Here is a 26911-nt window from a genome sequence, read left to right on the forward strand (position 1 = left end):
TGTGGGGCCCAGTAACATCTAGTTACACTCCTGTCCTTGGCAGTACAACAAGAGTGAGGCCCCCAATTTATTTGTGTATATTCAGTTGTAGGTGCTTTGGGAACTGCCAATGTTTTTCTACAGTCTCATCCCATAGGACCATATCCCTGGAGCAGTGCAAATATCCTCTCCTATGATGAGCAGACCTTTGCCCCCAGCAGCAGCAGCAGACACCCCCTTTTCCCCGCAGTGTTGGTGTCGGCTCCCCCGTAGCGGCAGTAGTAGCAGCCCATGATGCAGCCAGTGAGTGGTGCGCTTGGCCCAGATCAATGTGCCTGGGAGGGGCGTGCGCCGATGCAGCAGCAGCACAAGCCTATGACAGAAGCAGCAGCAGCAGGCAAGTCGCACACGGCTCTTCCAGTCTCACAGCTGCTTTTTTACCGCAGTGGCCTGAGCGAGCGTCCCACGCAAGGGAAGGAGGAGTAGGACGATCCCCCTGTGAGAGCTCAGCGCAGGTCCCCAGTGCAGGTGAAGGATGAGGATGTTGAGCTCCGGGGCTGACTGCGCTCTGTGCCCGCGCTAAGCACTATGGATGGTGCTCTTGTAACGACCTCTGCTCATTTCATCAGTCCGCTGCGGACAGGCATGCTGAGTGCCCCTGCTGTCAATGGGCGAGGACGTGGACACGCGCAAAATTAACCACAGCTTTCTCCGGGATCACAACTATGTGACTGAAGGTACTACCCCCCCCCCCCAATAAATCTCACCCCTGTCAGTGTTGTGAATTTTGTTGTGCTCCCCCCCTCTCTGTCACTTTTATTCCAACTGTGTCTTGTCATGGTGCCCCTCGTGTGTGCCTGTCTCTTTAATTCCCATGGGAGAGGGCAGCAGCAATTAGGCACAGCGACTGCCCTGAAACAGGTTCTTATTTACTGTACAGTGGTAAAGTGAGGAAATGTAACAGACATTCACATTAACGGTATAATTAGGCAACATGGTGTTAAACCCCCTTATTATTCAGGTGCCTCAGGGACTGAATTTGGTGATGGGAGGTGGTTCTTTCATTTTTTTTTACGATTCAGTCATTTAAAATCAAGTATATTTTAATTGTACATTTATAAATTTGTAATCATGGTATTTGTCGCCTACATTATGTACAAACAGAAAAAAAAGATCCCACGTCTTGGGGGCACATTTACTAAGGGTCGAATATCGAGGGTTATTAAACCCTCGAATTCGACCCTCGAAGTAAAATCCTTCAACTTCGATATTCTAAGTCGAAGGATATACTGCAAATCGTACGATCGATCGGTCAAAGGAAAAATCGTTCCTAGGACGACTTTTCCTACGTTCGAACGATTTGAAGGATTTTAATCCATCGATTGATGGTTTTCAAAAAAACCTTAGAAAAGTAATCGGGAACGTCCCCATAGGCTAACATTATACCTCTGTAGGTTTAAAGTATGTAGTCGAAGTTTTTTGTAAAGAGACACTACTTTGACTATCGAATGGTCGAATAGTCGAATGATTTTTAGTTTGAATCAAAGTCGTAGTCGAAGGTCTTGGTAGCCTATTCGATGGTCGAAGTACCAAAAAAAAAATACTTCGAATCCTTCACTCGAGCTTAGTAAATGTGCCCCTAAGTGTCCTTAGGGTATGAAACATATAGGGACCATGGAGATGTGTCATTTTTAAATTCTACTAATAAATACAGGTATAGGACCTATTATCCAGAATACTCCGGACCTAGGGTTTTCAGGATAACGGATCTTTATGTAATTTGGATCTTCATACCTTTAGTCTACTAGAAAATCATGTAAACATTAAATAAACCCAATAGGCTGGTTTTGCTTCCAATAAGGATTAATTATATCTTAGTTGGGATCAAGTACAAGCTACAGTTTTATTATTACAGAGAAAAAGGAAATCATTTTGAAAAATGTGGATAATTTGATTATAATGGAGTCTATGGGAGGTGGCCTTTCCATAATTCGGAGCTTTCTGGATAATGAGTTTCCAAATAACATTTTTAATAACAATAGTTTTTTAGTTGTTTTTTTTTTTTGCCCTGTGGACTCCTTTGAGTGCTGGTTAGCCCTGTTTTTTTTTGTTTGTACATACTGGTTTGCTGTTCCCTGAAGCTGAGGGTCTGAGGCCAGTGCACACTGGATGTAGTTGGTGAGTTATATATATTGATATTCTGGAGCTCCTTTTCTTCTTCTTCTGTTCCAATTTGTGGCCTACAACCAAAGTCCCAGTGTTCCCAGGGGTTGCTGGGAGTTGTATATCCATAATATCAAAAAAAAAAAAAAAAAAATTAATGGTTGCTCAGCAGAGCGCCTGCCTATTCAGACATATAAATGCAAGGCCAGGCGTTAAAGTGTCAAGCCAGTGTCATTGAAAGATTATTATTATTTATGATCCCCCCCCCAGTCCTGAACTGGGGGAGCAGAGAGGATTGGACGTGAGCAGCTGACAATGCTGGAACAAGCAGAGCAGTGAAAGCTCTCGGTCATGAAACCCTTCCGCCTGGTGCATCTCAGGGCAATAAATGTTTAATTGGTGATCCGAGAGCCTGCGCTCTAAGGTGGATCAACAATAGTCAGGTCAGCAAAATTGCCTTTGCGTGTGGATCAGGCCCACAGATAAATGGCTACAGCTGCAATTTATAAGGGTCCTGGTTTGGCCAGTCATATGGTCATGGTTGGCTTGAAATGCATGAATATGTATGGGCAATTAGAGGAGGCAGATATATATATATTTGATGCTAAATTAGACTAAGTAGCATGTGCCTACGTGTTCCCTAGGTGAGACTGCTCCCCTGGTTGGGCTGACTATCTATCTATCTATCTATCTATCTATCTATCATCTGTCTATCTATCTATTATCTATCATCTGTCTATCTATCTATTATCTATCTATATATCTATCATCTCTCTCTCTCTCTATCATCTATCTATCTCATCTATCTATCTATCTATCTATCTATCTATCTATCTATCTATCTGTCTGTCTGTCTGTCTGTCTGTCTGTCTGTCTGTCTGTCTGTCTGTCTGTCTGTCTATCTGTCTATTATCTATCTATCTATCTATCTATCTATCTATCTATCTATCTATCTATCTATCTATCATCTCTCTCTCTATCATCTATCTATCTATCTATCTATCTATCTATCTGTCTGTCTGTCTGTCTGTCTGTCTGTCTGTCTGTCTGTCTGTCTGTCTATCTATCTATCTATCTATATATCTATCATCTCTCTCTCTATCATCTATCTATCTATCTATCTATCTATCTATCTATCTATCTGTCTGTCTGTCTGTCTGTCTGTCTGTCTGTCTGTCTGTCTGTCTATATATCTATCATCTCTCTATCTATCTATCTATCTATCTATCTATCTGTCTGTCTGTCTGTCTGTCTGTCTGTCTGTCTGTCTGTCTGTCTGTCTGTCTGTCTGTCTGTCTGTCTGTCTATCTATCTATCTATCTATCTATCTATCTATCTATCTATCTATCATCTCTCTCTATCATCTATCTATCTATCATCTATCAATATATACCTATTTATCTATCATCTATCTCTCTCTATCTCTATCTCTATCTCTCACTCTCTCTCTCAATCTATATGTAACTGTATTAAATATTTCTTTACCGTCACACTTTAGCTGGCTTGCATTAGATTAGAGTCAAGGGAGAGCTGAAGAATATACAATTATACCTGGATGGCCAGGAATTCATTAAATGTTCCTCTCAGGCATAGTTTATACATTCTGTATATTCTGTTTTTTTGTTTTTTTTTGAGGGCTGGATTTGTTCTAATTATATTCTAATTCTTCCTCTGTGGGCCATAATACATTATATAGGGAATAATTATCCCCACTAGTAAACATGTGGTTATTAGACGGGAGAAACGGAAAGCTGTAGGGGTAAGATGAGACTATAAAAGGGAAAGACAGAGAGAATGGCACTAGTAGAGATAGAAGAGTACAGGTATGGGATCCATTTTCCGGAAACCCATCATCCAGAAAGCTCTGAAATACGGAAAGGCCATCTAGAATAGACTACATTTTATCCAAATAATCCAAAGTTTTAAAAATCATATTCTATTTCTCTGTAATAATAAAATAGTACCTTGTACTTGATCCCAACTAAGATATAATTAATCCTTATTGTAGGCAAAACAATTCTATTGAGTTTATTTAATGTTTCCATGATTTTCAAGTAGATTTAAGGTATGAAAATTTAAATTCCTTAAAGATCCCTTATACGGAAAACCCCAGGTCCCAAGCATTCTGGATAACAGGTCCCATACCTGTATTGCGGTTATATAAGTATCAGGCTGAGTTATCTTTTTCTGTCATCCACATTTACCCCTGGCCCTTCTCCCTCTTACTCTTTATTCTCTATGTGTTCCAACGTCTCTCTTTCTTTCCCTCTTACCCCTACAGTTTTCCTTTTTCTCATTCTTTTGCTGCTTTCTCACTCATCCCTGGTTGCCGGTTGGGACCTTATCCCTTTTTGCTGCCTACATGTAAAAACCCCTTTCAAACAACTTAAAATAATTTAAGGTGGGCCCAGTGCATAACTTTGGGAAAAAAATATAATTTTCATGATCTTTACAGTTTTGAATATCTAACAGGAGTACACCAGCTGTTTTGTCTTGTCAGCTCCTGGGCAGAAACGCAAAAGGAGGAAGTGTCTCCTGATGCTTTTCTGCTCACTTCTATCACACTTGCCTTTGATTGTTAGTGGTGTAGTAAAGCACAATGAACGAGGGGCAGCATATTCAGTCTACCTGATTACTATTCAACCCAACAGAATATGGATTTTATAGATTATAAAGGATAAGATAATTGTTATCCTATCTAGAAAATACATATTTCAGAGTAACTTTGCCCACCTTTATCTCACCATGTGCCACTAGGTCTAATATTTAGTGACTATACTAGCTGCAGTTCTCCCATTTTTGCCTGACAAAGCTTTAGGGCACAGTCTCTGTGTCTGGTATAGATCCGATATTTATTTTTTGCTCATCAGTTTAATTTCCTGATGATAAAGAGAAGTAGAAATCTCCAGCCCTACGTGTTTGTTTCACTTTGCCTTCAGCATATTGTTGTGAGTCACATTTTTCTGTCTCTAGGTGTCTGTCACTTTCTATTACTTTGCCACTTGCTCAGTAACTATACACGAGTCACTATCACTATCATCATCATTGTGGCTTCACATTGTGTTAGTGTTTTTTGTTTTTTTTTATAACTGGCCTTTGCCTTTGGGAGTTTCACATGCATTATATTTATATAATTGTCTGGAATTTCTAGTCTTGGGTTTCCATTGCCACCTCACCTATGTGTAATATCACACTAAATCAATTCCGTATATGGGTAGGAGTGGTAAGTGGCATAGGCGGTGAAAGAGAGAAAAATGGGCAGTTGATGTCACTGGCACAGTTCTTAGGCTTCAATGACTTTCTCTGGACTTTCCTCTGTTAGAGAGAATAGAGCTGAAGACATTGATGGTCAGGTTAATATTTACAGAGCGGGTGCCCTTATGCCTGCTGATCATCACCCAGTCTGGGGATTGATGCACAAGAAATTTAAAAAAGTATATCTCCTGCGTGTCCCCAGTGCTTAGGAACCAATGAGGATGCAGCTAGGCGGTATGCCACCCCTAAAATCCTGCCGCGGTAGGCCTTTGTGACCTTTCCACAAATCTGGGCCTGGTTAAGGCTATGAAGAACATTAAGGCTGTGGCTATGAGGGTGCATGGAAAGCTTTTGAAGTTATAGACTGGAACAATCAACACCAGAGCAGTAAACATCACCCTATCCACAACCAAACACACTGGGCAGATTTTTACCTTTGCAGTAACCCATAACAACCAATCAATGAGTAGCTTTTTCCAGGTGGGCAATGAAAGCAAACTTCTGATTGGTTGCCATGGGTTACTGACTAGGTGCAAATTTGCCCAATGTTTATAAATGAGCCCTGCTATACATGTACCTATGACCACCTGACACCTTCATACACAGCCAGAACCTTAAAGGGGAACCTGTTGGGCAAAATTTGTATGCCCAACCAAAGGTGCAGACTAATAGAGCCCGCACTCCTGTTGGGGGTAACAGTTGTTTTTTAAAAAAATTGCTCCTCCAGCGCTAGGACACTCACATCGGGAGGGAGCTCCCAGTGCACATTGCACTTCTGATGTCAGAAGCATGCAATAATGAGCAAGTTGCGGCAACATGTGCATGCTCATTATGCACATGCGTGTGCCCCTACATGGCCATTCATACTGGGAGCTGCCTCCCAGTGCGGGTGGCCTAGTGCTGGCAGGGTGCAATTATTTAAAAAAAAAAACTGAAGTGTAGGCTTATTAGCGCACAATTGGTTCGGGATAATATTTTTGCATTTCTACCCATGGACTGAAGCCAAGACAATGATTTAATTGGAATCCCAGATGTTCCTTTCTAATAGATCCATAGCAGTAACCATCCTGGCACTATTTTCATTAATGCTTAAATGACACCAATGCACTGTCACACTTTAAAACCTAGAACACAACAATAAGGCACAATTATTGTGCATTCTGCATTTATCCCACCACACCATACTATGCCAAGAAACTAATATCGTACATTTTTATTTGCTATAGCTAATGTCTAATAGAAACACTAGTTCAAATTGTGACTGTTACTATAAAACAGAGGTTCCCAAACACAAGTGGGCTCCAAAAAGCTCCAAAGGCTCCACCTTTCTCTCCTCCTAACTCCACCCACCCTAGACTCCCATTGCCTCCCGTTGCACATGGCTTATTACTAGGGCCAGGGTCCCATAGGGATTCCTCCCTGTGGGGAAAGTCTAACGCTCTAAGGGAGGTCCATTGAAAGTTGTAGGACAAAGGGGGGTTCTAAAATGTCTAAAAAACTCTGCTATTAACTCAGGCTCATCTTAAATATAGAAGAAGGTTCCCCAATGTAATATATAAGGCTATAAGCAGTTTGTTAGGAACTCCGACACTATATAAAGCAGGAGGTTGCATTCCGGGTGTCCTTATACAGAACACTTACCTCCACAGTCACATTTAATATCACTATATTTTCTAGTAGTCCATGCAAATTCTTTTCTAAAACACAAGTACTTGAAAATCAGCTGTGGTGAATTATAACCTAACATTTTGTTTTCCACCTGCTGAAACACATGCAACATGCCCTTTTCTAAAAGCACATATTGTAACATTGACATTTCGGTGCATTCGTTCTAATGAATAGAGAATTGGAGGTTGCTGCCTGCACGTATCCTTATATTATACTTTTATATATCAGCGTCTAGGGTACTACAATCAGCTGCCATATCTTTAAATGCCACACTAGTGAAAAATACATGTAACTTCATGGTTTTCGGCTATAGTTTTTTTTAAAAAAAAAATATTATATATTAGTCTGTAAATCGTAGAAATGTTGAAAACTGCCAACACTGACTATAATTAACATATTTTGGACATATACGGATGCTCTGGGCCTGTGGTTGACATGTGGGTCCTTGTGATGTCGATCACTTTTTTCCCTCATGAGCCAACTTGTCTTTTATCCAAATGGTCCGCTGCCAGCCAAATGGTCAGATATTGTGCAAGTGTCATTGCCCCAGGCACCAAACAGAGATATGGTCAGATGACATTTTTAAGTGGGGTCAGAACAACTGGCATTTAGTGGGATTGCTGAACTGTCCTTCAAAACCTGCTCCCAATGTAGTCCTACAGTAAATGCATAGGTGGTTGGACTGTAAGGTGATAATTGACCAACTGTCCAAACAAATCTTTAATAAATGATAAAGTTTTAGCAGCTGCAAAGTGGGGAAACATTGGTTAAATTTCCCCTCCCCCATCAAAAAATCTCAGTGGACAATATAAGAATAACTTGTATTTTTTTATCTTATTTTTCCTTGATCATTGTGGATGAATGTTGTTGTTGAGCAGAACAGGTGAAGACTGAAACGCCTATTTCGTCTATCTAGTGAACCTGCTAGGTTCTGAAAAGGTTGCTGGCTCTAAATACCAACTCATAACACTAAGAACAGAAATCATCATTAACCATATCCATATAATGAAGCATATAAGCATCAACCATTTAAAAAGTTCTTGCACATTTAGCTAGACTATGCAAGAATCAATGTAGAGAAAGCTCAACCCTTCTATATTCTGGTTAGTCTTTATATACATAGACCAGGAACCATGAGTCTGAGTAGTTTTCCATGGATAAATGGATGGCAGGTTGAAGCTCAGCACTTTCGAATACCCCTAGTTGCACAGTGTGCTGGTTCGATCTGGTGAAATTATGCTTTATATCATTAGCCAGGCTAGTAGAAAGCTGGTATTAGCAGGCCAGAAATCATGGCAGCGGGAAGGTAAGAATTACAAGGCCGTGCTGCCTGCAGTGTGCCCAATATATTATAGGGCATATCTAACCATCAGTGATAAGTGCCCTACAGAGTTTGGCTTGCCTACTTTATGGGGTTGGTGGAAGGCACCATCTGGCCTTATGATACTTGGTATCCCACAGCCACAGTCCCTTCCCGGAAGCTATTATCCCCATTGGTGCTATTGGCACCATCTCTCCCTACTATACCTGCTATCCCACAGTCACACTCCCTTCCCAGAGACTATTATCCACTGTTACTATAGGCACCATCTCTCCCTACTATACCTGCTATCCCACAGTCACACTCCCTTCCCAGAGACTATTATACCCACTGTTACTATAGGCACCATCTCTCCCTACTATACCTGCTATCCCACAGTCACACTCCCTTCCCAGAGACTATTATCCCACTGTTACTATAGGCACCATCTCTTCCTACTATACCTGCTATCCCACAGTCACACTCCCTTCCCAGAGACTATTATCCACTGTTACTATAGGCACCATCTCTCCCTACTATACCTGCTATCCCACAGTCACACTCCCTTCCGAGAGACTATTATCCCACTGTTACTATAGACACCATCTCTCCCTACTATACCTGCTATCCCACAGCCACACTCCCTTCCCAGAGACTATTATCCCACTGTTACTATAGGCACCATCTCTCCCTACTATACCTGCTATCCCACAGTCACACTCCCTTCCCAGAGACTATTATCCCACTGTTACTATAGGCACCATCTCTCCCTACTATACCTGCTATCCCACAGTCACACTCCCTTCCCAGAGACTATTATCCCACTGTTACTATAGGCACCATCTCTCCCTACTATACCTGCTATCCCACAGCCACAGTCGCTTCTCAAAGATTATTATCTCTCCTTATTATATTATTGGAACAGCCTTGATGGAATGCTGCCTAAAATTTGCTCATATATGATTTCATTTCCTGACTGCACCTACACAATTCTCAACTGATATATACTTGGAGTGATGGCTGGATAACAATCAAAATGCAGTATGTGAGGAGAATCTTCATTATGTGGTTCATGCACAGCCTGGCCTGCTGGTAATGCAATCCTCTGGCTGATTCCACAAGAGATAATAAGTCATGTCTTTATCTGCCACAGCAAAGGAAGGCAGGGCATCTTTCCACAAGAGTAGCCCACACAGATCTGTGCTAGTTGCTAAGCAAAGTCGAATTTCAATTCATTATTCACTGTTGTGGCAGAAACATTATCCCACGTAAAAAAAAATAATGTAGTTACATACCCCCGTAACCTACATGTTTTGTTGCGCTAACACAATGCCCCTGTTTGTATTTTTTCTATATAAACCCAATTTTGGGCAAATTATTTTAAAATGTAAACAACATGTCCCTTCCATTAATAGGTGTCCGTATCACTTTAAAACTCAGACATGTTTCATGTGAAGGTACTGGGTGCGTTTATAAAAGCAAATGACGCAGCCGCGTAGTTACTGGCTTAGTTCAGATAATGGTTTATTACAATAATATTTTTTATTTATTTTCTCAAATTGTGCTGTCATTGTCCCTGGATTTCTCATCCAAAGCGGAGCCCCGCTGGCAGGCTTATAATTTAATATTTGCTATTTAAGGCTAAGAGACTTGCCCAAGGTCAGGCTAAAATACATGTGTTGTTAATCTACAATTTTCTTTTAGACTGAAAGCTTTATTGAGCAAGGCCCTCCTTACCCATTGTATCTGTTTGTATGTAGTGCAGTGTGCTGCAATTTGTCATGTTTTGTACCCATAAATCAGTGGGGTTTTTCCTCAATTCAGGGGCCTCCACCCCCTGCCCCCAGGCAAAACCCCAAGCCGAAACCCCAAGCCACATCTCCCCCTCCCGCCATGTACCTTCTTCTCCTCTTTCGGGGTCGGGGCAGGACGGGAGATCAGAGAGCAGTGTTCAGCATCACAGCCATGGAATGTTTTTGGGTTGGCGGTCCCCTACGAGGGGCTAGGGCCCACTGGGGTTTTTTCCCGGTGTCCTGCTGGCCCAGACCGACCCTGTTTTTCCCCACAATTTCAGCATCTTCCAGGTATTTTTTTCCCTATCCTGTGTTCAGTTATTCTCCTGGCAGTTCAATAACTGGCCAGGAGGTGTCAATATTCTAATCTGTCAAAGGGGAAACCAATATATATTTGGCCTCTTTGGATCCCACCTGCTGGGCAGGATGGATGGAACTCAGAGCCTGGTAGGCCGAGTAGATAAAGACAGTTTCATGAAAGTTTTAATAGGGCGCTCTAAGAGTGAGAGTTAGGATGGTATCCGATGTAATAGAAGTAGTAAGTCCTTCTCAAAGGGCTGCAAACCCTGTGCAGAAAGTTTCAAAAGCAAAAAGCAAATATTAGCCGGAAAGCTCAACATGTCTTATAACATGATCATAGTGTTTTTATTGTAGGGATATCATGTACTATATGTTTTGGCATAACTGTCTTCCTCATGTCTATATATACGGTAAGTGACACAGCAAACTAGGGTTGCCACCTGCCTGGTTTTGACTTGGACAGGCTGGTTTTTGGAAGGGCTGCCTGAGTCTGAACTGTCTGCTTGGTTTTCCAAATTAGGGTCAGACTCCCTGTGACTCACATAGCAATCAACCAATAGCAGATTACCACGTTATAGCCCCGCCCCTCTCACCACTGCAACATCACAATAATGCACCATGCCCTATGATAACCACCCCCTTCCCGCCCAGAGTAAGCAGTGATGAAAGGTGGCAACCCTACAGCAAACCAACAACTAAACCCTTAACCCCACCAACAACTTTTCCAGAGCTCCATAGTGTAGCCAGGTACACAGATTATTATAGAATGTAAGTACTGCCGTTTTACTACTGCTATTAGGGACCAACATGTTGGTGTGTTTAACAGTTAGTTCTAGAATACAACATTTCCAATTAACAGTTGGGTTAATACATAAATATAAATATATGTCTATGCGTATTTTTGGGTGTATGTTTGAATTGTGTAAAAGAGTCTTTAGTACAGGGGCATCTTGCATTTCAGCTATAGGAAGGCCTTGGATGGAGGAAGGCCTTGGATGACCCATTAAAAAGGCAGACAGCATTGCAGAACATATGGTTTGAAAGAGCTCATTGGAACTGTTATTAATATTTACTCATGCAAATAACTGAATAATCTTTCCTGGATGTATGTGGAATAAATATCATTGTAACTGTGTTTATTATTATTATTATTACTATTATCCTGCCCTGATGTACAGCCAGCACAGTTCTGTTGCAATTCATTCCCTGTGCTCCTTTGAATGATTAATTTCTATCAGTATCTTCAGTTAATAGCCCAGTTTTAGGTTAAAGGGGCACTATGACTTGTGTGCGGATCAGACCTGAATCAGCACATCTGGGCTAAGATTCAAAATAGACGCAACATTTCAAGTACACAAGGGCCCAAACAATCAGTCATATATCAACGGGAAATTACAAATCTCCCGGCAATGTATTTGCAAGCAAATTGTAATTCTCTATAAACTCCTTCCTTCCCTCATTCTCTCTGCCTGATTACCCTTTATAAGGAGAGACCCAACTCTGTTCCTCCCATTCCCATTCCCAATTCACCCTACCCATTTCCCCACCCTACCCAACCTTTTCCTCACACCACCTGAATATTTTTTGCCCCATTACTTCTTACCCCATTATATCATCTTCTCTCATCAGAGTGCACATCCGGACCATTACATCTCACCAAAATATGCCACCATCCACAGGAAGCCCCACCTAATTTGATACATTTTGGGCTTGCCCCCAAAAACACACATAAAAAAATCTTTTAAATCTTTATTTATGTTTTCTTCATATAAGCACATATATGTTTATGGCAGATGAAGCATTATCTACCTTTTATGATTACACATCAGTGCTTGTTGCTGTCATAATGATTTCTGCCTCTCATGAGCATCAGTAAAGCAAGAGACATAAACCTCTCCCATTCTCCCAAGCAACATGCTAGAGATTAGAGATCTGTTAAGTCAATATGTCTGAACACTATTCTGGTTAATTCATTAAATCTAACAGACATAGGGGTACATTTATCAAAGAGTGAAGTTCCGCCACTAGAGTGAAATTCCTCTATTCATTTCTATGGGATTTTGAAAGGCGTATTTATCAATGGGTGAAAGTGAAAGTTCACCCTCTGATTCATACGCCTATAAAAATCCCATAGAAAAGAATGGAGAGTGGCGGAATTTCACTCTAGTGGTGGAACTTCACTATTAACTTCACTCTTTGATAAATATACCCCAGTGACATGAAGTTCATTACAGTGCACAACGGCAGTGCTGAGGCATAATTTTTGTAGCAAGCAGGGTATGCAGATTGTTGCTGGCGTCTCTGATCCTAACTATCAGGGAGTAGGCTCCTGAGAGAATTTGAGAGTTTATAAGCAGCCTGAGTAAAAAGTTGTACCCTCTCTATTTATATAAACACAAATCGGGAATTTTATTTCTTTATTCAATTTTAAATAAATATTTTTTTTTTAGCAAGGGGAAGGGGGCTGGCCCACAGTTAGAGCAGTTATGGAGTACTAAGCCTGAAGGCCATTTAGGTTGGAATATATATTTTTTGTCCTTGATATTCTTGTAACAATGGTTGAATGCCTGATGCATTGATGTTTGCCAATATCTATACCAATTTCATGAGTGGAGGGGTGCCCAGACCAAAGTTTGGACCTTCAGTAGGTACCCTTGCCAGTGGTTGGACCCACTGATAGTTTCCCATTTTTTTACCCATTTCATGAATGCCCAGACCAAAGTTCGGACCTTCAATAGGTGCCTTGGCCAATAGTTGGTCCTTCAAAATGGGCCTTGTCCATAGGTTGGACCTTCAAGGTAGGGTTCTGACCAAAGGTTGACCTTCAAGGGCCTTGGCCAAAGGTTGGGCTTTCAAGTAGTGCTTGATCTGAAAACATTTGACAACTACTCATTTAGAGTGCAGCATATGTTGTATTCCTACTACCTTCAGCCAGACTTGGCTTTCACAATGTGAAAACAGGTGCAGTCTTTGCTAGTAACCCATAGCAACTAGTGACTGGACCTTCAAAATGGGCCTTGTCCATAGGTTGGACCTTCAAAATAGGGTTCTGACCAAAGGTTGACCTTCAAGCGGGGCTTGATCTGAAAACATTTGAAAACCACTCTGTTAGAGGGTAGCATATGTTGTATTTCTGCTACCTTCAACCACACTGGGGAATGTGAAAACAGGTGCAGTCTTTGCTAGTAACCCTTAGCAACCAGTCATTAAGTAGAATTATAGGTTTAAAACCAAGGTCTGAACAATTACTAGATCTGGAGCAAACTTTGCATCTGATGTTACATTAGCCCATTAACTCCTTCTGATTGTAGCCTTTTTGTCTCAGCAGGGACAAAGATAAGAAATTTATCAACTGAATGTATCATTTTAGAACAGTTTACAGGGTCGCGACCCCCCCCTCCCCCAGAGCTGCTTTAGGAGGTAAAAAAAATTTAACTTTACACTTCAATATTAGAAAAACAGTCACAAATAGAAAATAATAGGAAAAAGTATTTCTGGTGGACTATCTGAAACCAAGTGAGCTGAAAAAAGTGTTGGAAGGTGAACAACCCCTTTTAGGACTGTGTGATTTTTCAGTACATATGTACAAAATAAGACTGTTAAATCCAAGCACAGCCAGGACCTTTCCAATTAATGCAATTAATATTCTGTACATCTGAATATATCCAGTTGCTTGGTGATGCAAAAATCATTTTCTAATCTTTAAACATTAATGAAACCTGGACCACAATAAACCTGACAGAAGGTAATTGTCTAAATCATATAATGGAGACATTTATGAGTGAAGCTGAACTCCTACACCTTCCCTGTATCTATCTATTTTGCCAATCTGGTCCGCATTACATGAAATATTTTTTTCTTGTTTTTTCCCCATAACTGAATGCATACTGGCCAGCAATCCGACTACTACGTATTGGGGGGAATTAAAGAGAAGAAGGGAGAGGCAGCGTGAGAGAGGCAGGATATTTTGAGGGAAAGCAGAAGATACACAAAAAGAAGAGAAATGGGCAGTACTTATAATACTCTATCTATAATAATCTGTGTACCTTATAGAATTGGATATTTATCCATTCTCTGGAACAGAGCTGTAGAGTCGGAAGCAATTTTGGGTATCTGGAGTCAGAGTCGCCAAAAATGTACCACCTCTGACTAAAGGTGGCCATACACGGGCCGATAAAAGCTGCCGACAGACCGTGTCGGCAGCTTATTGGCCCGTGTATGGGGGCCCCCGACGGGCTTCCCCGATCGAGATCTGGCCGAAAGTCGGCCAGATCTCGATCGGATGGGATTAAAAATCCCGTCGGATCGCGGCCGCATCTGTTCGTTGATTCGGTCCCGCGATCCGACCGCCCGTTTGGCGAACGCTAGGATCCGATCGTTGGGCCCTAGGGCCCACGATCGGATCAGTCCGATATTGCCCACCTCAAGGTGGGCATATCGGAGGGAGATACGCTCGTTTGGCGACATCGCCAAACGAGCGGATCTATCCGTGTATGGCCACCTTAAGACTCCTAATAACTTTAAATACAAGCACTGAAAATAATCAGATCAGATTTAAGGGCTTCTATGAAGGAGGATTTGGCAGAAGCAATTCAATTTCTAAGAACTTTAGTTAATTTTGGATTGTATTTAACAGCTATTCTACAGCTATATGCCTGGTTCAATTAATATATAAATTGCTATAGTTTTTCTAATTGTTTTTGGTTTATGTACAGTCATTTAACTTTTGATTTTGGTTTATATGTTTGAGCTTTGGCAGTGATAAAATGCCTTTTATGTTGTGTACTTAAAGGAATAGTAATGCCATAAAATGAAAGCTTTTTAAAGTAATTAACATATAATATAAGGTTAGCATGCACCGGAGAAGGAGTTTTATATACCAAGTCTGGCAGGAGCAGGGGCATGTGGTGGATGGTGTGCATTGTTGTTGCCAAAGTATTTCCTGAAAAGTGTCTTCAAGAAGCTAACATCTGTATTCATGTACATTCTGGGTTCCCATAACCTCTAACCAAAAGTCAAGAGTGGGGTTATCCACCGTAACTTCAGTGTAGAAGCAGGCTGGGAGGCTGGGGCCTTTAAACACAGCATCAACCCATGGGCAATGTTTGGATATACACAGGGAATGAGGGGGATCGGTGAAATTCACAAGTCCAAATACAGGAAATTGGTCTAGGAAGGCAGCAAGTTCAGGCACAATGACGGGGCAGGCAGCAAGCAAACAGAGTTTATAAAACAGGCAAAATGTCAAGGTAGACAACAGACAAACAGACATTCAGATAACAGGCCAAGGGTAAAATCCAGGGTGACACTGAATGCCAGTGCAAGGGCAGGACAGGAGTGATTTACAGATACTCGGGCAGATGATTGAATGAATAATTGGACAGTATACTCTGGAGGCTTAGCTAAGGCAATAACACAATGATTGAGTACAGGGTATTGGAGGAGAGAGGCCAAAATATCCACTTAATTGGCCTATTGCCTGCAACAATCAGGGGATACATCCAGGCCAAAACCATGGTGCCTCCTGTGGCTCAGCCTGGAGGTGTTGAAGCCAGTATAAACAGGGTCCCTGGCTCTAGTTCAGGGAGTACATATAAACCTATTAGATGCTTGCAATCAATTCCCCAACTATATGTTAAAGTGAGCATGATTAGCTTTGATATTATTCAAAGGTGAGCATGGTATTTTTGATGGAATGATGAGCATTGTATTGGAAGGTAGGATGGTATTATTTGAAGGAAGGTGAAAATTATATTATCTGAAGTTGAGCAACATGTTATCTGGAGTGAATGTAGAGTAGAGTGAGCAAGATATTATCTGTAAGAAGTTGAGCATGATGCATTAAGAAGCTGAGGATGCTATGCAAAGAAGGTGAACATGATATTTCTGAAGATGAGCATGATATTATATGAAGGTGAGCATGATATTATTCAAAGATGAGTATGGTATTTTTGATGGAATGATGAGCATTGTGTTGGAAGGTAGGATGGTATTATTTGAAGGAAAGTGGAAATTATATTATCTGAAGTTGAGCAACATGTTATCTGGAGTTTAGTGTAATATCTGAACTTGACTTTGCTAATATATGAAGTTGAACATGATATTGGTGAGCATGGTATGTTTTGATGAGAGATTGAGCACTATATCAGAAAGTAAGGATATTTTGTAAAGTAGCAAGTAGAGTGAGTGTAGAGTAGAGTGAGCAAGATATTATCTGTAGGAAGTTGAGCATGATATATAAAGAAGCTGAGGATGCTGTGCAAAGATGGTGAGCATGATATTATCTCAAGGTGAGCATGATATTTTCTGAAGAAAACTGAGCATTATAGATTCCTTTCACTAAAGCTAATTCTCCATGAATTCACACGGCCTGTGAAGTATATATAGACACCATTTCATAGCAGTTAAACACTTTTGATTTGTAGATCACAGAGCCAGCCACTCTTCTTGAAAATCCTTTGTGCAGAAACCTCAATCATAAGCTTTCTTTGTTAGTCGCATCATTGTATGTTTTTCTTTTTAATATAAAACAATTTGGGCCATGCCATTGTCTGCTTGCCAACCTGTATATTACATTATATATATATATATATATTTCTACTTCAGATAATTGCCTTTTTTGCCTTTACCTGAAAGAGTTTATTTTGCATTCATCTGCAGAGAATTAATTTGACTGTTGCTGCACTCGCTGGCATCAAAAGTTCAATGGCAAATTCTGTGATCTCAATAACACTGCATAACTTCATCCTGGGATAAGTCGTTTAGCTGATTGCGGAACACAGAGCATTTTGGATATTGTGTTACTGCTGCTTTGCCCTGGTTTCTGTGTGGGAATAGGACTAATGCCTGCGTTACTCCGTTTTGAAGAGGGTAGAAATAGCTTTTCAATGTGCCATTATTGGATAAGACGCTTTATGTACAGTGGTATTCCCTAAAGAAATAATGACCCAGTTCAATTGAAATTGATAACATTGAATATTTGAAACGATTCGAAAACTTTCCCAGTGAAATCTTATCCTGTGAAGCTCAGCAGAGCACGGCCATTAATAATTCAATGACTGAAGTTTAGAGGAGAAAAAAAAAAAGAACTACGAATATTTTTCAATTAAATGCACCCAAAAGTCACCATCTGCTTTTATATTTAACTGTACATTGTGCTTAACGGGATGTATTGTAATTGCACACCAGCAGTTTTGATTTAGTCATCCCCTTGACAACAGCCATCGGCCTTAGTGAATGAGTAATTAAAGGAGAACTAAAACGAAACCTTAAAAACCTTTTTTTATAATTAATGAGCGTCACTATTAAGAAAGTGCTACACTTGCTATTTGAAGTGCTGGCAAATGCATTTTTTCTGATTGCCTAAAGATTTTTTATACCTTTTTTGGTTTACTTCCATTATTGTTGTATACGCGGGTTAAAGGGGAAGTAACAGGAGAATTTGTTGTCTTGTTTTTCTTTTGTGCTGGTAAAAATGTTTATTACAAAGTGCACAGATTTTTGTAAACAAGTTGAATGATTAAAATGTATGGAAACTGGAAATAGACGAAATTAAAAGTATATGTTAAAAAAAATTACTTTAGCTGTTTAAGGGGTTGTTCACCTTCAAACTTTCATTTAGATGTAGAGGATGCTATTTTAGGGCAATTTGTAATTGGTCTTTTTTAATTATTTGTGGATTTTTGAATTATTTAGCTTTTTGTTCAGCAACTCCCCAGTTTGGAATATCAGCAGCTTTCTGGTTGCTAAGGTATAATTTAACCTAGCAACTAAGCAGCGTTTTGAAAGAGAGGCAAGAATATAAATAGAGGAGGGCCTAAATAGAAATAAATAATACAAAGTACCAATAATAATAAAATAGTAGCCTCACAGAGCAAAAGTTGTTTTCTAGCTGCTGAGGTCAGTGACCTCCATTAGAAACCTGGAAAGAGTCACAATTGAAATAATTCAAAAACTATAAAAAAAAAACAAAAAACCTGCTTGTTCTTAATATGTGCTGCCTCAGCTGTATGCTGTATGATTATTGGAAAATGTATATGGGGTGGCTCCCAGTGGCCTCAAAGCAGGTGCTTATTTTTTAATTCCAGGCTTGGAGGCCAGTTTTGGTAGCAAAGTGTACTGCCCAACACACCACTTTGCTACCAGGTCACGTAGGGCCTATCAGAGCCCTTATTTGGCACCCCCAGGAACTTTTATAATGATTGTGTTTCTCTCCAACTCTTTTTACATTTGAATGTGGCTCATGAGTAAAAAATGTTGGGGACTAAGGTTGCCAACTTTTCTCCTGGTTAAATATGGACAGGGGGCGGGGCTATGGCGTGGTGGGCCATGATGTCAGGGACGGGGCTATGCCATGGTGATCGTCTGGTCGCCGCGTCAATCATAGGAAATTCTGCCGGCAGTTTTGACCTATGCAGCCCTTCAAAAAACCGGGCTGTCCAGGTCAAAACCGGGCAGGTGGTAACCCTATTAGGGACCCCTGCCTTGGTGTTACCCTTCTTGCCTGCAGTGATCATTCCATATGATCACAGCGAGATATTTGAATTTATACATAATGGTGATACTTGCCACATTTACTGTACCCTTTAGCAATGCAAGTGTTATACAGAAGGGTGAGATTATGGAAATGTAATATTCCATTGGCCTCTTCAGAAATACAGAATCCCAAACAGTCCAGTGGAATTAAAAAGGTATAACCTGTATCTAAACTGTAACGATTTTTGCCACTCAGTGTCGGACTGGCCCACTGGGATACCGGGAAAACTCCCAGTGGGACCAGGTGTCAGTGGGCTTCTTGCTTCTAACAATTTGGCCTATTCCCTATTTCTTTATGGGAACGAAGAGGCTTAATAAAGGAGGAACAGATTACAGAGTATAGTATGTAGAGAAAAGAGACTATGAGAATAAAGATGTTGAGTGAGGAGAGGAGGTATAATAGTTTGGAAAGTGGGCCCTCAGCCTAAGGATTTCTGGTGGGCCCCTGGTATCCCAGTCCGACACTGTTGCCACTAATGGGCCCAGAAAGTGGAATTTCATAATGCATACTGTTTTTTTTTATACATAACATACTGCTCAGGGCAAGAGGTGTGAAAGAAGATACTGTGGGTGTGCTACAGAGGGGAGACTTTCTCCTGTTCTGCAGTGTGGTTACTATACAGAAAAATAGTGTAGTATAGCAGTATTATTTTCATATATTGCCATAGTACACTTATAGGTAGTGTTCCTGTTGATCGATCAAATATTTTGCTAATACCCACTTTTTCCATTTGGCATTTGGGTGGCAAGCTACAGGGATGTACCAGCTGATGTCCCACGTAGGCTTTTTGCACTAGGCCTATCAATGCCTGGCACTCAGTCTGGCCAATCTTGAGTTTCAGTCTATGGTCAGAGGTTTGGAAGTGTTCCCACAGTGAAAAGATGACAGTGTACACAGAGTGTCTCTGCTCTCTCTCTCATTGATGCAATTAGCTTGCACAGAGCTGGATTTACCTTTAATGCCACCATCAGCCATTTATGTTTTGATGCTCTTTTTGTTGGAACAGTGAATCATAATCCTGTTTTATCCCATCCCAAACAGAAATTATTAACACAACGCCATCACCCATCTAAAAAAATATAACACATTTGTTTTTTACGCTAACGTGAGCCTACCATCCCTCTGATACTCACCCCTAAGCCCCCTCTGTGCATCTAAATTTTAAGCATACACTAGAATTAGGCTAAACCCCTTCAATTAGCAATTTTAAAAGAGTACAGTTCATAATAATGCCTTCTTCTTCTGACCCAGATTCCAAATGGTGGTCAGTGACCCCAGGGGCGGAACTACCGGGGGAGCAGGTGGTGCGAGCGGGCCAGGGCCCGCACCCCCTCAGGGCCCCCATAGCTTCGCGGTGCATATTCCCGGGCCAGTTCCGGGTGTACGGAGGGGGGTGGGGGCCCGGATGCGCGTCCTGCGCCAGGGCCCACCCCCCTCTAGTTCCGTTTCTGAGTGACCCCATCTAAAAATAAATGCTCTTTGAGGTTACAAATGTATTTTTATTGCTACTTTTTATTACTCTTTTCAGGCTAGAGTCCTGTGCGGAACGAATTTCTAAGACCCAGAAACAAACCGTAACCCGAATATTTACCCACTTTGATCCGTTACTAGGGATGGGCGAATTTGACCCGTTTTATTTCGCAATGCGCTATACAAATGGCTTCTATTGCAGCTGTATCTGAAACACATAATTATAAGCAGTGATCCGAGCCATGTTTACAATGCGCATTTAGGACGTGCACTCACGTTGGATAGAATTTCCTTATTAAATGTGGATGAAATGACATTGCACAGAGCATCTGATGCTGTCGGAAGAGATGAGCATTCTTATGAGAAGCCAATTGATTTAAATCAGGACATTTTCGATGATTCAACATGAATCAAGGGGCAAACCAGCTGGAAAACAATTTGCTGATTGATCTCTCCTCATCACAACTTTTTGTGACCATGTAGCACTCCATCTGCTTCTGAACCACATCTTTTTTACTTTGTCACTTGCATTAATAGTTCAGCCGCAGGTGGGGAGTGATATGTTGGCTATTCATGGCCTGTACAAGCCCATAACTTCACGGTCACTTCACTGTCCAAGTTAAGTCTGCATGGTTTGGCAAAAAGTTAACTTTCAATTATGTAGTTGCAGTTGCATAAATACAACCCCATCCCAATTGCATGAAGTGCCTTCTGATTCGGAAGAGGAAGATGGTAAGACAGTTTCCATCTTATAATCTAGGGGAGGAAAGACAGCTGCCCAGCTGCCCAGACTGTGGAAAGTTTCCTGAGTGAGGGCATATGCTTCCTACATTGTGGACTTCCATGAGAGACCATCTCCCCAGGCTCCCTTTGTGCTTCACAAGGCTGAAATATGAGCTGTGGTGAGTCACACTTCCCACCTCAGAATGGGGGTAGCCAGCTTCTTCATGTTGTTTGTGTGTGTCTTCATCTCTCTGTACTGAATGATAGACCTACTTGGATGGGAAGAAGAACTATTGAACACATTACAACTAATATTATGTTCCTTCTATTGAATGACAGTAGTGTCCAGCCATACTGCCCAGACCATTTACTGTGAATGTAAATAATAAATCTTGAAGATTATGGGTGAGGCAATTTAACAGACTGTCCTGCAATCCCAGTTAAGTGAGCCTGCCATCTGCTGATGCACCTTTTCCACATATGGGTGGGCTTTGGCTATTGGGAGGTACAGAACTGAGAAGAGCCTCAGCTCCTCTTAAATGTACCATTAAACTCACCATGTATGATCATATTTAATCAGGCACTGTTGTGTTGGAATATTTGTTGAACACAAGTTTAGACGTAAATGTCTTCTGCCATTGCCTATTCTCAGCAGCATATGTTAGAAGAGCTGCTACTTCATCTCAATCCTGTTTAGATCCATCAGCCCAAACAAAGCGATATATGCAAACTGACCATCTATGTTGATGGCCAAATCAGACCTGTTCAGTTCATGGTGTGTACAAGAGGCATGGTGGTCTATGTATGGATGGGTTCATTTTCCAGAGCTCCAAATTCCAGTCCCTCTATGACAATCTACTCATTCATGAAGAGTAGGGATGGACTGAATCCACTATTTTGGATTCGTTCAAATTCTTTGCGAAAGATTCGGCCGAATACCGAACCGAATCCGAATTTTAATTTGCATATGCAAATTAGACGTGGGAAGGGGAAAACTTTTTTTACTTCCTTGTTTTGTGACAAAAAGTCACGCGATTTCCCTCCCGCCCCTAATTTTCATATGCAAATTAGGATTCGGTTTGCCCGGGCAGAAGGATTCCTGGATTCGGTGCATCCCTAATGGAGAGACTACAGCCCTACATTAAGTAATATTGCTGGTGGGAGGAGCAGAAAAAGTTTTTTTAAGGAGGAAAAAACATTTCTTACAGGTAGAAAGAGGGTAGAAAAAGTATTCAATCGAAAGGAACATGCTACAGTAGCTGGCATTAATTCCAATGCAGGCTAAAAACAGCAGATGGTAACACTGCTTCTATCCAGCTAGGTGTGCCAATACCTCCTTTGCAATATGATGATCTGGCAGCTGTCTGTGGAGAGGTCACTGATCTTACCTAATACATGATTCAGAATACTGCAGCTCAATGCAGAGCTAATAGACCATTAAAGCTCTCCTGAGGGCACTGGATGCACCCGTTTAGGCAATTACACAAGTGAATATTTAAGTACAGAAATATGACTTCTCATTAGAATTTTGGATAATTACCAAGGAAGCCTATCTTAGAAGAAGGAGACAAAGTTAGCAATGGTTTGCACCTTGTTCACTGAATCCAGGACCACAAAAAGAATTACCTTAATCTTACGTGTTCTTTGGGACATGGAAGTCAGGAGTAGTAGGGGATGCAAGGAGCAAAGTAGAACTGTACTCAGGTCTGGACTGAGATTTAAAATAGGCCCTAGCATTTCAAGCACACAAAGACCCAATGAGTCCCCCCACTAGCCCATTAAACAATGACTGTTTGTGGCAAATTACAGCTGCCCCTCTAGCATATGCCAGAACCCCCATATTGGGCAGATGTGTGGTAAAGGGATCCCTTGTGGCTGACTTGTGCCTGATTTCCAAACTAGTTGAAGGTATGAATGTCGACAGGGATCAAGTTTAGTCTTAAAGGTCAGATATGAGCCCCCTGTGTTCCAGCCCTTGCTCCCCTCTCCATAGCAAAAGCTAAAGGCTTTAAAAACACATTATAACACCACACATCATCCCAACTATGAGAATGTTAGATGCAATTTGAGTCACAAATGAAGGCTGGCACAATTTGGGAGCAATCTGACATTTTTTTTACTTTGTATAGGCCTGGACTAGGATTCAAAATAGCCCCTGGCATTTAAAGTTTAAATAGGCCCAAACTGTCCCCCACCAGCCCAATAAATAGTGATTGTCTATGTCATCTTGCATTTACCAGTATCCACAGATTGCCAGGCTTTGTACCCTGGCTTTCCAGCCTAACTAAATTGCCTCTGGGCTCTACACAGAGACTTGCCCTCATTTACTAAGACTGAGGCAGAAATGCAAGAACACTAAGGGGGTCAAAAGTGCTTATGTGCAAACCCCACCCCCATAAATACAGAGCTGCACGAGAGGTGGGGTTTGCACATAAGCACTTTTGCCCCCTTAGTGTTCCTGCATTTCTGCCTCGGTCTTAGTAAATGACCCCTATTATGTCTTTTTTAGGGATTGATGAAGGGAAATGTGCTCATGCATTGGTGTATAACAACCACAGTCTCCTTGCCTCTATCTCCTGCAATATATCTAATGAGACTACAAGCAAACCTGTTTCTATAAACTCCATGGCCTCCCAGCCAACTCACATACATACTGTATATCATTATGTCACACTGTGTCCTTAGCAGCCACAGCCCATTAACTCCCATCTTAAAAGTAAGACTACTCACGAGTAGAAAGAACTCTCTTACTTATTTGACCTTTTCTTTGGGGGACCCAAGTTTTGCTGCACAAAATCAGTTTTGTGGCCTCAATCAGTATTTCAAAAAAGACCATAGGCTGATAGGTACAAAGGCCACAGAACCACTTTTGTTTTATCTTATTTCATTTATCTGCAAAGAAGGAACCATTTAGTCTCTCCACCTTATACTGTATGTATTACCACTCAACATCTTCTGGTCTGTGTCTTTATTTTATTTACATACTGTCATTTTCTAAATTTGTCAGTAGTTATATATGTGCTGTTGTTGCCATTTTTGTTCCAAATATGTCATGCATTGTTATGTCTTCTCACTGTTTTTAGAACATAGTAACCAATGTAGCAGCTTTAGTGGCAAGGAATCCTTATTTCCGTAGGGGTTTCTACTAGGTCAGAGTGCAGATGACATCTAGATTGTCCCCAAGAACAGGGATCCTCAACCTTTTTTGGCCTGGGGACCGGTGGGGTCAGGGGTTGGGAGGGGGTTGGCGTCCAATTCTGGAGTGCCGGCATCCAATTCGGCTGCCCAGTTGAAGACTGTCCGCGGCCCGTGCCGTAGAACATTCCACAGTGTAGTTAGGGGGGTGTATAGCTGTGCCCCGTGCATTATAAAAGACATTACCGTTATTGGGCAATCCAGAGTGAATGGCTGATTTTCAGAACTAACCCAGTACATAAAAAAATTTCCGTTGTGGATAATGAGATGTGCAGAAGTACTTTTACCTATAAAGGACAGCCGAAAATCTCTTGCTTGTGGTGGTGGGTATATTTTATAAAGTATTCTCAGTCCCTATATCAACCCAGGGGCCTCTAACAGAGCAACTTGTAGTACTAGTTGACACATTGGGGCTAATTAAAGGGGTTGTTTACCTTTATGTCAACTTTTTAGCAACCCTGGTAACAGGTGAAGCTAAAGTATAGGATACATCCAGACTCTCTGTTCTTTGATTGGTGCAGACCTCTGTATGTAGGGTATAATGGAGTGTTCAGCATGGGTAGTGGACTGCAGTCGAATCTTAAGGTCTTTTTCATAAAGCTCTGAATTACCTTTATATTAACTTGTAATATGATGTAGAGAGTGGTATTCTGAGACAATTTGCAATTGATTTTCAGTTTTTATTATTTCTGGTTATTTAGCTTTTTATTTAGCAGCTCTCCAGTTTACAATTTCAGCAATCTGGTTGCTAGGGTCAAAATTACCCTAACAACCATGCACTGATTTGAATAAGAGACAGGAATTTGAATAGAAGAGGCCCTGAATAGAAAGGTGAGTAATAAAAAATAATTAAAGAGCATTTGTTTTTTAGCTTGGGTCAGTGACCCCCATTTGAAAGCTAGAAAGAGTTGGAAGAAGAAGGCAAATAATTAAAAGAAATTTATAAAAAATAAATAATGTGTTGGCCATTCTAAAACATACTAAAATTTAACTTGAAGACAAACCACCCCTTTAAAGGAACAGTTCAGTGTAAAAATAAAAACTGGGTAAATAGACAGGCTGTGCAAAAAAAAAAATATTCTAATATAGTTATTTAGGATAATGTAATGCGGTTCTGTCCAATTTATATGGTACAGAGGGACGGAATTTTTCTAATCTACATGGTGGAGGGCCGATAATGGAAACCAGTGTTAGCCACGCCCTGTTTTTTGACCACACCCACTTTAAACTACACCCATGTTACCGCAAGCCCATGTCCACATTAATAGCACACCAAAAAACTATATAATTGGTGCTCACTGCAGGGATCAGGGCCGGAACTAGGGGCAGGCAGAGTAGGCAGCTGTCTAGGACGCCATCATTGAGGGGCGCACTTTTAATGGGTTGTATTTTTGTACATTTTTTCATTTTTTTCAAGCGTTTATTTAATAATTTATTTCAGTAATCATGGTCACTCAGTTGGGTGGAATCCCCTTCTTTCACCTTCTCCTTCTTGCCAGCAAGTAATGGTTCCTTCTGTGCGGTGTGGCAGTGCAGCATGACGTGCGTATACGCACCAATGACGTCACTGATGCGGTTGGGTGGCAGAGAGAGGCAGAGAGCTGGGGGGCTGCTTGGTGTGTCTCGCTCTCGCTGCTCTCAGCCTTGCACAGCTGCGCTGAACTGAAGACATTCTTTCTATTACTGTAAAGTGTGAAGCTTCCTGCTGGAACAGCCAGGTACAGATTTGGGGGCCATATGTTTGGTGCTGTTGCTGCTGGGCTGGGCGCTGGCACAGGTACATAAATACTTGGGGGCAATATGACGCAATCATAATTATTTTTGGCTGCTGCTGGCACAGGTAAAGATTGTGGGCAATATGGAGGGCTGTATGATGGATGGCTGCTGGCACAGGTATGGGGGGGCAGTATGATGGATGGCTGCTGGCACAGGTACAGGGAGGGCTGTGTGATGGATGGCTGCTGAGCTTGCTGGTACAGGTACAGGGGGGAGTAATATAAATGAAAAAGTGTTGTACACATTCGTGCTCTCTTTATTTAAAAACCATCATGGTAAGGAGGGAAATGGTAATGCAGGACAGGGGGGCACTGGTTGAAGCTCTTGCCCAGGGTGCCAAACTACTTTGGCCCGGCACTAGCAGGGATGCCACTCGTATGTGAAAAAAGCTAAGTCATATAAGACATAACCATAAATCCATATGCCTCCTCCTCCCCTGTGTATAATACAGTACTCCAGCATATGATTAAACACCTTAGGGGCCTCTAACAATAATTTTCAAGTGCTAACAAACCCCCAGAACAAATACCAGGTTTATGTTCTATTGGGATCATAGGTCAGGCAGAGTATGGCACACAGGGTGCAAAGAGCAGGCAAAGTATGACACACACAGGGAGCATAGGGAAGTCAGAACAGAGCAGGAGACAGGAATCAGGAGCAGTCTAATATGTACTACATACAGTGACACAGTGCTGGTGCCCCTTTAGCATTTTGTATAAAGTGTGAACAGGTGAACAATGTGGGCAGTTTCAG

The 26911-nt window shown here is 41.4% G+C and overlaps 1 protein-coding gene across 3 annotated transcripts in view; it reads left to right on the forward strand.

Moving 5' to 3' along the window:
- The first annotated feature begins 309 nt into the window (after window positions 1–309).
- ppp2r2c.L (protein phosphatase 2 regulatory subunit B, gamma L homeolog) overlaps window positions 310–26911 on the forward strand; it is a 100160-nt gene continuing 73558 nt past the window's right edge. The window contains exons 1-2 of one of the 3 annotated variants that reach the window (XM_041587814.1): window positions 311–716; window positions 21225–21366. In XM_041587814.1, the coding sequence (XP_041443748.1) occupies window positions 21357–21366 (10 nt within the window). In that variant the 5' untranslated portion in view covers window positions 311–716; window positions 21225–21356. Of the gene's footprint in view, window positions 717–21224; window positions 21367–26911 lie in introns of all 3 variants that reach the window. The other 2 variants (XM_041587813.1, XM_018228555.2) reach the window with 2 other exon arrangements.

Source organism: Xenopus laevis, chromosome 1L (genome assembly GCF_017654675.1).
Source record: "Xenopus laevis strain J_2021 chromosome 1L, Xenopus_laevis_v10.1, whole genome shotgun sequence".
NCBI lineage: Eukaryota > Metazoa > Chordata > Amphibia > Anura > Pipidae > Xenopus > Xenopus laevis.